Source organism: Bacillus rossius, chromosome 7 (genome assembly GCF_032445375.1).
Source record: "Bacillus rossius redtenbacheri isolate Brsri chromosome 7, Brsri_v3, whole genome shotgun sequence".
Classification (NCBI taxonomy): Eukaryota; Metazoa; Arthropoda; class Insecta; order Phasmatodea; family Bacillidae; genus Bacillus; species Bacillus rossius.
In genome coordinates this window covers 17425820-17438149 of record NC_086335.1, presented here as the reverse complement: position 1 = coordinate 17438149, position 12330 = coordinate 17425820, and the positions used below count along the sequence as shown (strand labels likewise).

The 12330-nt window shown below is 40.2% G+C and overlaps 1 protein-coding gene and 1 non-coding gene across 2 annotated transcripts in view; both read right to left on the bottom strand.

Annotated features, from left to right (window-relative positions):
* The window catches only part of LOC134534408 (caldesmon-like), a 74158-nt gene that overhangs the window by 19284 nt on the left and 42544 nt on the right, over positions 1-12330 (bottom strand). Inside the window, exons 6-7 of the mRNA XM_063372873.1 lie at positions 11916-12086; positions 10323-10554 (exon numbers count right to left, since the gene is read on the bottom strand). Coding sequence (XP_063228943.1) covers positions 10323-10554; positions 11916-12086 — 403 coding nt within the window. The remainder of the gene's footprint in view (positions 1-10322; positions 10555-11915; positions 12087-12330) is intronic.
* On the bottom strand, positions 25-97 carry Trnak-cuu (transfer RNA lysine (anticodon CUU)). Its single transcript has one exon. It is a non-coding gene; the product is annotated as a tRNA-Lys (tRNA).

Below are 12330 nucleotides of genomic sequence, written 5' to 3'. Positions count from 1 at the left end.
TCAGTTTCCGCTACAAAAGATAATAGCCCAACGTGGGGCTCGAACCCACGACCCTGAGATTAAGAGTCTCATGCTCTACCGACTGAGCTAGCCGGGCGTTGCTTGACGAATAGCTTAAAACAATTAAAATATTCAAATAGTGGAGTGACTGTCATGTTGAAGAAAAGTTTTCTTTGAACGTTAACAAGCGAGCAAACTTAATTTATTAGTTAGCAAATTATTTCATTTCAAACTTGTTCAGAACTAATTGACAGAGCTAATCACATAAATCATTTAATGTTTAGACTCTTAAAGGAACACATTAAACAGCTATTGAACGATGGGATGGAAAGAAAACTACAAACCACTGACAGTTTCCCCCTATTTCCCACTCACAGTGTTGTAAGGACTGCTTTGTATTGCATGGAAGTGAGAAATGTTAACTGCGCGACCAAAACTTATTTGGAATAATAGTAAAGGGACAGTATCACATGCGTATGCAAAAGTTGACTTATTTTAGCCTAAATTAGTTTGTAGCACTCAAAGTTATTTACACAATTAAATTAAATAAAATAATAACATTGTGAATAAAGGCAGTAGCAAATCATGTGAAAAAGGCAACATTGATTGGCAAAACAACTCACTTTATATAATGGCCCAGCGCCAAGTAGAAAAGGTTGGAGCCAAGTGTTGGTTTTTGGCATTGTCGACCAACGTTGCGCTCCTGGACCTTGTTGAAGCGACATGTTGCGATGCGTACTCTCTTGTGATTACGAAGGACTAGTTTCTGCTTGCGGGAATACGAGTATTTTTTGCGGAATAAGGGAGAATATTGCCGAGCTTTTCAGAACATTAGCAACAGAAAGTTTGGTCGCGTTTTCATGTCCCATTACACCCCTTTCAGTTGCAATTCAGTGACTTAACTTGTCCGCTGAGGGTACCTAAATAGTGCTTGAAGCTACATTTTTTACACAACTTAAACAAATTCACAGTTATAGACAACTGCAATGTTAAAATGGTGGTGATGACGTCATCCAAGATGGCGGATACAAAATGGCCACCAAGGTGAAGTTCAAAGTTCAAGGTAATCTAAGATGACCGCCGTGTCGTCACAATCCAAGATGGCTGCCGTACACATAGCTCCAAACCCAGAACCCGTGTCCCAGACATAGTATTATATACCTACTACTTAGCAGCAATATCATTACAAAAAAGCATACAGTAATATTGTGGTTCCAGTACCTACATTTGTTAATGTGTTTCTAAACCGTTCCGAGAATAGCTTTCTAGTATTAATTGCTCACATTTATAAGCATGCTAAAACAAAATGTACCTACTTCAATTGTCTATTATGCTATTATATATTACAAGGTATAAGGTTTTAAGCTTGTATAAAACCAAATCCTAATTTTAAATTAAGCTCCAATTTTCGTAAGCACGGCAAGAAATATTCAGTTTTATTTCCAAAAACGTTTTTCATATATACAAAAATAACAACAGAAATGTGTTGTAAAAATGTATTTCTTGGCATATGGTTTCCAAAATAACCCTTTTTAAAAGCACAGAAAAAATAAATCTTCTGTGTAATATGCTTGTACAAACATGTAGCAATTTTTTTGTTCAAGTTTCAAACAGAGATCATGCAAACGAATCTTATTAGAATAACGTAGGCACCTTGGAGTATGATTGCCTGTGTACGCCTTATAAAGCGGTGCATAACGGGAAAGCAAAGAAAAACCCATTTTTCCTACGATATTTCATACTCGAGAATAGCGGCAAATAACCTCTTGCATCACTGAGCTGCTTTATGCTGGTCACAAACATGTAATCTCACCCAGAAGTCTGCTTATTTGTAAACAAAAAAAAAAGGGGGGGGGGGGCTGAAAACGACGAGGATTGGCGTATGCACAAGATTATAGACTAGGCCAACGTCATAGCCAAACTCGTTTCCAAAAGTGTAAGTTGTGGTTTGAGCTTGTGCAGATACTGACAGAGAAAGTACATAGTTGGCTCAGAAACACCTCGTCTCAGAATATTTCCCAAGGTTATTTCCGCAGTCTCTTGTGTTTTATTGATAGGTAGTCATATGTGTTTTTTGGCATGTACTATAAGGAGAAACCAATATTTTACCCTTAACTTGATTGCACATATTATTGAGTTACTGTAATTATGTTAATGCGAGTAAAGGGCACGACAAGGTACAAAAGGTAAATATATTTTATATCGGGATTCGCAACACTGTAATGACATGCCATCAAGTGCATAGCGCTGCCACGGCCGGTCGCTACTATCACCCCTGCGAGCTGAGTCCGATCGCAAAAGCGACATGCAACGAATGCTATCTAAACACTAGACGAATGTTGTAAGATGGCATACCATGCAATATACAAGTTTTATAATTTTTTTTAGGAAAGGTCTAGAATAACGAATCTTTATGACGCTCCCGTGTTTGACCACAAATATTCAATCTGCGTCACGAAGGAAAAATAAAATGATACTACGCATGTGAATGTCTTGAAGCGAGTTAAATAAGGAAATATGAAAGGCTGAGGCACTCAGAACGCGATATGCCTGGCGAGCTCTAGCGATCTAGTTGTACGTTGGAATACTACATTATTGAACTGTCCATGCCAACAGAACGTGATCCATCGCGGCGGTCCAGCCTGGGTCGAGGCGGGCAGCGATACGTTTGTACAAAATTAAAAACATTATCACGCAGTGGGAGCGATCAGTTCGGTGCAACGGGGAAAGAAACGGAGGCACTCATAATTTAATGTTCATCAAAAATTACTTCAATCTAGACGATTATTTAAAATGACATTAAAATTGATTACGGTAGCCATGTTTAAGTTAATGTCTTTTGAATCTTAGGATTTTCCGAGGAGCTTTTTCCAGCAACAGTATGACTGCATAGAAATTCTAGTTGGTAGATACAAAAGACAAAAACAATCTTTACAAAATTGATAGGGCTTAATCTTTCACGAAGGGAAAATTGAGTTATGAGCCTGGTGTCACTGTAAAAGAGCTACAAATTTCCATTTACACGAAGCTCTCGCATCTGGATGCTATTCTGTAACGGATAGAGGTTGAACTGGTTTCTATTTTCATATTTGGCGCCGGGTAGTGGGTAAGAGAATAGTGAGGACTCTTCGTATCTCGTCCATATCCAAATGAATAAAAATTCCAGTAATTTTCTCGGCGGCAAACTTATTGACACACCGGCCCGTCTGTCTTCACCTCGCGATGGCTGACATCTGCCCTTCTTGCAGCTGCTTGCGCGCCCGCGGACAGCTGGCCTGACTTCCTCGAGGAAGACACAGTGGCGCCACTGTTGCCAGATTTACCACCCAGCTAGTTAGCATTAACAATCTTATGATAAGTTTTAATATATTTTTAGTTTTTACTATTTGTTGATTAATCTAAGACCACAAATGTGTCTATTGACAGTATTATTACAGTTCAAGTCATTCTGAAATAAAAAAAAATCACTGCTAAACAACAATTATTATTTCATAGGAGAAAATATTTGTAGCAGCCGGCCAACTATTTACCCGTCAATGCATTCTATAAAATTATGCGCAGTGTTCAAACAGGTATTTCAGTTACATCTCCTAAGAAATAAGAATTTAATGTTATCAGATGTTGCTCTTGAGGGAATAGACTACAACAAGAAAATGTATTTCCAAAATTCTCATTTCAAATTTTACTTTACAAAATACAATGTTTCAGATACATTTAAAAAAATCAATTACATTTTAAAATTGTGTCTAGAACGTTGCGTTCTATGACGAATATCTGGCAACAGAGCACACTGAAACAAGGACAGCGCTAATAGCAGATGCCATGCTTTGGAAAGAGAGAGTAAATGCTCATAAATTGCGCATTAATAGGCGTATGCATATTTCGCGAAAAGATTTCGAGACTAGATGAAAGTTAAAACACTATAGCATCGTCGTTGTTTCGTGATAGGGCGAGTTTCTCCCAGGTGCAAATCGATTATAACAACACCAATCACAGTGATTCAGTTTGGAAGTAAATGCGCCCTGAGTGGCTCGGTCAGATAAGGCAACGTCTTCTCTCGCAGACGGCAGCCAATCACAAGAAAGAAACCACAGGTGCGGGTATACCTTGTTGCAGACTAATAAGTGTTCAGATCTTTTCACGATAAATGCCTGCCCCTACGCATCAAGGACGAGACACACCGCATCCACTCCTCAGAAACGACCTGGCCCGGACCGCTCTCGCACCAGATGTAACCAGAAGCATCGCACCGGGGTGCTCTGCGCCCCGCAAGCTTCTCCAGTTACTTGATTTGTAAGCCATTTGCCATTTCTTGCGCGTGATTAAAGCATTAACTTTACTTTACCTATAGGTGTGTCGTGGCGATGTTCTCGAAACAAGTTTTCGGTTGGTGAAACTCATGTAATCACTTACAACTGGTGATACATCAAGCGGACTTTCACGCGGATACCAAATCAGCATCGTTAAGAAAGTTGTCGGCGCAGGAGAGACACGGAGCTGAGGCAGTTAAGAGAGAGAGAGAGAGAGAGAGCGGCTCGTAAGTCAGGCGGGAAAAGCTAATTAAATGTTCCGCCTGGAACCAGTTGGGTCGACGCGCCGGCCGCCACGAAGCAGGGAAGAAGGGCGTGTGAGTGACCAATACGGGCTCATTTGTCATAAATCCTGGGCGATAAGTAACCGCGCGAGAGACAAGGACCCAGGCACGCCTCCAGCCGGGCAAGTCGGGCAACAGCCCAGGTACCGCCCCCGCCCTTTCCCGTTTTACTTTCCTCCGTTTATCTAGTTTACCGTGTGAATGGTAAAAAACGAGTATTCAATCATTATCAGCATGCAACTTAAGTGCTGGTCAATATATTTTATATTTAAAATGAGTTTTCATGATTCATTACAACAGACCTGCAAAATTTGCGGTTTCGATGGCCTTCAGGATAGACTGCACATACCCCTGTACACTCGGGCAAATAACGCAAGTTCATTGGCTGCCGACTTGTTAGTCGTCTCAGCTGGTTTGTCTGTGATTCTATCATTCTTTGGTTGAGGGTTTATAACTGGTTGAGATTAGTCCAGATGAACAGTAAGCCAATAACAAAATTATCTAAGAGGTATATGTGTTTGAATTCTAGCCTATCACCGAATGAATCCGCGAATTTTGCAGGTCTCTATTCATTACTATAAAAACTTTCAAAAATATATATTGTCTCATGTAATGACGCGAATTTACAGGAATTTTATCATTATCATTTATAAATCCAACTGGATTATAATATTAGGAAAGGATAATAAAATATCTTAATACATATTGACAAAACATAATCTCTGAAAATTAAGTTAGGATTCGTTTTGATTAATTATTTTCAATATGTTGTTCGTCAAATATCCTCCGGGGGGCTAGTGCAGACCTGCATTGAGGCCCGCCTCTGCCGCGCGGGTCGTGGTTCGAGTCCTGTGTCGGCTCGCCTGCCTCTCATCGCCGGCGCATTCTAACTCGAGCCGTCTTAACAAATTTGCTGGGACTAGAAAAGTAAACGATAAGTAGAGACAGGAAAAATTCGCGGATTCATTTCACAACAGCCTGAAATTCAAATAGTTATACCTCAGTGCTGCCTCTGCTATTGGCTCACAACTCACCTGGACGACTATGGGCCAGTGAGAAACACTCAACTGAAGTTGTATCGAATCACAGGCCGCTATGTTGGGACACCTCCACAAGACAGCAGCCAATGAGAGGGTGACATTTGACCGAGTGTACGTAGAACTATAAAGTTAATCCTAGAGTTAATTGAACCCGCGAATTTTTCCGGTCCCTAACGATAAGCTGCACAATCCTTTGTACATTCCGCTGAATTGTTAGTCTTCTCAACTGGTTTACCTGTGATACGATAATATGAGTATTTGGTTGAAGGTTTCTCATTGGACCAGAGTCTTTCAGATGAACGGTTAGAAAATATAATAACATATTATATATGTATATGAAACTTAGCTTATCGCAAATAAAATCCGCAAAATATTCCGATCCCTATCAATTCTTATTCCTAATCTGGCTCAGGTCGACTTATTTATTGACTCTGACACCAAGCATAATCGTATGCTTAGTTGACTACAGCAGAATATAAGGACAAAAGAGCGGGAGTAACGTAAATGTAAGTAGTTCATTAGTTCGACGAGATTAAGGGAAATACTAAAATTTACAAATAAATATAACAACAAAATAAAAATTATGAAGTGAAAGATGAAAATATAAAGTAAACTAGTAGATGAAAATGAAAATATATTATGGCTTGGTATACAATTTTTTTTATTAGACGGCAGCAGTTTTCATTTTTATTTTAATATGACTTTACACAAATATGAACTAGCTTAAAAAAAACTTGGTATTACAATTGCCTATGTTACAGTAGGTAGTTCCGGGAGAGATGGACCATGTTTTTTGTTTTATATATTATTCTGAATATTTGTGTTCAACTACATATATTATTAGTCCAAATGAAGCGCAGTGATGTTTCCTTTACGTTTTGGGACATAAATATGTTGATTCTGAATATTTTGTATAACTTTAAACCTTTTTAAAAAAAGGTTGCATGGTCCATCTATCCCACAGTCCTATTGGTGAGATGGTTCACATGGTATGGGTTAGATGGACCAGGAATTATAAAATTTTATTAGAAAGTCATATTTTTCTTAATACAACATTTCACTTTTTTAACTTTTTTAATACAATAAAGGCATTGCTAGGGACAGTAACAAAATATTAAATATGATTTTAAAACAATAGTAAAAATATTATTTTAGTAACTTATTTCAGCTGATAAGGAAAACGGCATTAAAATACAGTTAACTATCAATCAAACTAAAATCTAAATATTAAAATATTGTGCTTCCAAATGAAATATTCACTCTGCCCTACGCCTTCCTTTAAGTATTTTTTTTCCACATTCGTGACACACATTTTCATATTGACTGCAGCCTTCATGAAGACAATAATGACACATTACACACTGAAACCACACGTCGCACTTTTGTGTTTCGTTATAATCTGCTCCGCAACCAACACATTCATTTTCATTCCACTCTTCTGGTAGACCATCGTCACTTTCATCATCTAGAACTGGAGAGTCTTCACTTTCCGATGAATAAGGCAGGCTTGAATTTCCTTTATTTCTTCTTCCTCTTCTCGTAGAAAATTTGATTTTTCTCATCTTTTGTATGATGTGTCCTGATGTTAAATTTGGCTTGTTTTTTTTTTTTTTCTCTTTTTGTTCTTTTACTTGTTTGCATTTTTCTCGTTCCGCTCTTTTGTTCAATTTATTTTCTTGCTCTTCTTTTCGTGTTTGTTTTCTTCTCCTTTAACACTGCTACGTTTTTAGGAGAGTTGAGAATTTTGGCTATATGTGCTAGTTTACCTCTTCGTCGTACTAATTTAGCTTTCTTTACCAAGGGCACTGGAGAAATATCATACAACATTTTTCTGGGTGTTAACTCTTTCGACGAAATGATTTGCGGTATCTTTTCAGGTGTATCAACATTGCATCTTTTTACGTAAGCTGTCTCACTATCGGAAATCCCAAGGGACGGTGAAATGTTCTCTGTTGAGTTCCCTGGAAGAGAATTTTGAGAAGTCACAGGCAAATAGGAGAGGTTCTCTATCAAAATCCTGGAAGAGAACTTTGAGAAGTCCCTTGGAAAGACGAAATATTCTCTCCTGAATTTACTACAAAACATGTTCTAGAACTTTGTTCAGTCGGTGTATCAATATGTTCAGTTTCTGGTTGGGTCCCATCTGAAGTTAGTTTCTGCCCATTGGTGTTTGTAAGAAAAGCATGTTCTGGGATTACATTAGGGTTGAAAGGTATAATTCCTGTAGCTCTAAATGCAGAGATGCCATTTTCAACTGATGCTGACTTGTTCCAGGCAGCACTCAGCATTTCTCCGAACTGTAGCCTTGTTAGTTTTCTTGAAGGGTTGTTTGCCATGAAGTTTTTGCATGCCTTAAAGTAGTATGACTTCAGAGACTTAAAAAATACCCGGTCTAATGGTTGGAGCCAATGTGTTGTGTGGCTTGGGAGACTCAACAAAATTATTCCGTTGCTCTCTGCAAATTCGAGCATTTCTGTGTTGCTAGTGTGTGATATATGGCCATCCACTATTAGTAGAACATATCCTTGTGATTTTCTTGGGGTGAAATGGTTTCGAAGCCAATCAAAAAAATTTCAGAATTTACATAGGCTGATTATTGTGACATCTTAAGCACAGATCCCAGAGGCATTCCATCTGTGTACTCGTCTTGCCCTTGAAAATACAATATGGAGGAATAAATGAACCTTCTCCGCTCTATGTGGACTCTCCTTTGTCCATAGGCCTCGAGTAGAAATGCCTTTACGCTGGTAAAATGTGGGCATTATCCTGGGGGGAAAAAAGGACCCAAAAAATTAACTACTATAGTCTACTGATAAAACTAGTAAAAACAGCATGTCTCATGGTTTTAAGAAGACATATTTAAATAAAATACATTATTTAAATTATCACATAAGGATTTATTAGTGTACAATTTCCGAAGCAATGCGCCTAGCTGCTGTAACAACATTAAGGAAAACAAACCACGGTGCCCTAAGTATCACAATTATCTATATCTGTTAGTATAATTTTCCGACAAACGTTTTAAATTACTGTATTCATTTTTATTATAATTAAAAGAGTAAAATGTTTGCCGGAGAATCAAACGAGTTTTTTTTTAAAATAAGTTATCAATTATTAAAATAGCATATATTAAATTTTGATTTTGATTTTATGTATGTAGGCCAGTTATTTATATGTATATATATACAAAATTAAAATAAGTTATCAATTATTAAAATAGCATATATTAAATTTTTATTTTTATTTTATGTATGTAGGCCAGTTATTTATATACAAAATTCTTCTGCCACAACCGGCTTCCACAATAATTTTAAAATCTTTATCCACATATTATTTTTATAGGCTACTATTCCTTCAAAATACCCCGTTCACACTACACATATACGAGTATACCATGTACACCACTAAAATAAGTGGTCCGTCTATCCCTAAATGTGTCTGGTCCATCTATCCCAAAACTATGGGAGAGATGGACCAGTCAAAAAATACGGTATTCTTTGGAAAAAAAACTCCACGTAAACTTACAGTAAAGCAGAAAGTTAAAATATACCCTTTACAATGTGATTATAATAAAATCATGCATTAAAATAGTCAAAACATTAAAAGAACTGAATGCATTAAAAAGTTTTTCACCTACCTCGTTACAATAGGCACGTTTTACTTGTAAACTGGGTTACATAACATTCCAAAAACTTAATCACAATAGTTACGCGTCCACCATCATCGAACAAACTGTGTACAGCTGCATTATAGCGACTGGTTTATGAAATATTAGCAGTGGTCCGTCTCTCCCGGTGGTCCATCTATCCCGGTACTACCCTAATTAAAAACGTATACCCGATAGTAAACTAAACTTCTAACATCCCGTGGTACACGTCACAGGTTGAATAAAGTAATTTTTAAAGGTTCTGTATCTTGTTGACACGCTAGATGCGTGGCTCTGCTATCGGCGGCGCCCTGCTGGGTGCGGGAACCTTTTAGACAGATGGCCCTACAAGGCGCGAGGCCCTGATACTATCGGTGTAGTGCTATACGCGTGGCCCCCCTAGGCACTGCGTTGTCCTAGCGTGGGCCCTTGTAGGCGCGGGGCAGTGCTAGGCTAGGGTATCTGCTGTGTGCATAGCCCCGCTAGGCTCGGGAACCTGCTAGGTGCGTGGTCCCGGGCTGTTGGACGGCTTCCCTTGCTTTGGAGCCGCCCCTGCTTGGCACACACACAGCACAGTTTCGAACTCCTAGTGCAACTCCACTGCATTGAACGAACATAACAAACTACCATCTCATAAACTCCTCATCTTATAACCTGAACATCAGGCATCATTAGCATAGCTGATGGACGGCAGTCCGTAACTCGGGACTGTTCCGGGCCCGCGGTTATCTGGCAATGGGAACAACCGCTGCAAGCATCCCTATGCATAGAGACCGGAAAAATTCGCGGATTCCTTTCGAGATAGGCTGGAATCCAAAACTCGTTTGGCTTAATGCTGCGTCAGTGATTGGACCGCAATTTACCTGAATGACTCTGAGCCAACGGCAAACACTCAACAAAAGAAGTATCGAATCATAAGAATAGCAGTAAACAGGTGTCCCGAGTCGGTAGCCAATGACCAGGTGATAGTTGCCCGAGTACATGGAGAATCGTGGAGTCTATCCTAGTGGTCATTGAAACCGCGAATTTGTCCAGTCCCTACGGCTATGCATTGCGTGAAGCTGGTGCTTGCGCCACTGTGGCCCGGAGACGGTGAAGTGTTGTCAGCGGCGACGGCGGTGACGGAGGGTCTGGGCAGGCCCGCCACCGCCGCGGTATTCCTGTCGCCCGCGGACAGGACACAGCCCGGGTAATGGGGGAGTGTCCGGTCCAGCCGCTGACACGGCGAAGAGCGCGTCAGGGGGGCCGACATGACCCGGCGTTGCGAGCCGCTGCTTGAACGACGCACTCCGCGCTCATGTGCACGAATCAAGTTAGTCAGTGCCTCTTAACGTTAATTGAAAAAAATAAATAATCATTTTGACTAATATCTAACTTGTTTGTTTCCTCCCTATAAATAAAATGGCGTACATTAAGTTCCTGTTTTCGAGTTGACTTTTGTAAAAAGCGTTTTTTTTTCAGTTTGATATTTGATTGGAATAACCATTAAATACATTTGATATCTTAAATGAATATCCTTGTCGAGGCCTATTGGCGTTAAAAAACTAACTGGGCAATAGTTACTGTTCTACCAGACTCCAAAGAATCATTTTTATGTAAGGTAACTGCAATAAAATACGACAAAATTAGATACGTAATACCCACATAAAAGCCAAGAAATAAAATTTTAACATTTTTACAAACAAGAGACTTTAATACTAAATTGGCGTTTGTTGTGAGAATATCTTAGTTTAGTGCTATAGAAAAAATGACATTTTTGGGTTTCAGTGGCGAAGACTTTGGAAATATTGTTACAGGAATCCTGAAGCTGTTAGAAGTAGAATAGTTATTTTTTTGAATAAATGCATGTTTTAGATCAAAATATTTATTTATACATCACAAACCACGTTTGTAAAAGGTTAACTATACAGTTTCGTAAACATTTTTTCTAAAGTTCATGTATTTTTTATTGTTACGAGTGGTGAAAACGGGTTCGTAAGCATAGCCCAATTAATTTAATACAGTTTTATTTGTTACAAATATTTACATTACTAACAAAAAAAACCATACTTAATGTCTGTTCACAAATCTCTACATATCTGAAAAGTCTACAGATCGCAGCTCACTGCAGCTAGGCTCAACAGTGATGCTCGTCTTACCTCACAACTGTCCACACACAGTACCGCTCTAATTGGTGCCACACGCACCACTCTCCCTCTTCGCTGGACTCACACTTCACTTCACTTCCCTCTAGGAACCCCCACGGAGGCTGACATCGCCGCTTTTATACCAGTTGGCCGTCCTTCAGGAATGGACGTGTCGCGTGATCCCGGGCCGACCCGACGCCCGAAGCATCCAGAAACGCGCCGGGAGTCACGTCACTCCAAGCCCGCAGAGACCTCCAGAAAGCCGCGGGGTGGACAGCAATAGAAGAGCCGCGCGCTGCTGCCAAGTCGCCAGGGAGACACCGGCCAGGATGACCGATCAGCAGGCGCCTGGCTCGCACCGCAGCCTTGGTTCCGGCACGCTTCGTAACACTGTTATACCGTCGACAGTGTTGCATCCATATCAGGATGTTCCTTACAGTTGAAGGGCTGGTGTTACAACCTCCAGAAGCCAGGGCTAGCGTCCTGCTCATGCAACACACTAGTGTCACCACTGTTCCAACTGGCCTGGCGGGGTGACAGGCAGGACCACCCACACGCGAGCTCTCTGCTCCTCCACTGACAGACCAGCTGTGCAGTACCTGACTGCCCTCCCCCCCCCGCCCACCACTAGGCAGGCCTCGAGGGCGAGGAAGGTCCTCTGGTACTCGTGCCACCCCCGCCTGGCGAGTGGCGACCACACCTGCGCTGCGCTCCTACCAGCTGGGCACTTGAAACTCCCCGGGTAGAACTTCAGGGCTCAGTTCGCGCGAAGGTGAGCGATGTATTGTGGCCGAGAGAACTAAAAGTTGAGTGCGTGTGTTGGTTATAAAAATCACTTAAAGTTGATTACTTTTGACACTCTAATATTGAAATCACTCAATCGTAAAACATTTCATCTGATTATCGGTTAAATTTTACACGAAC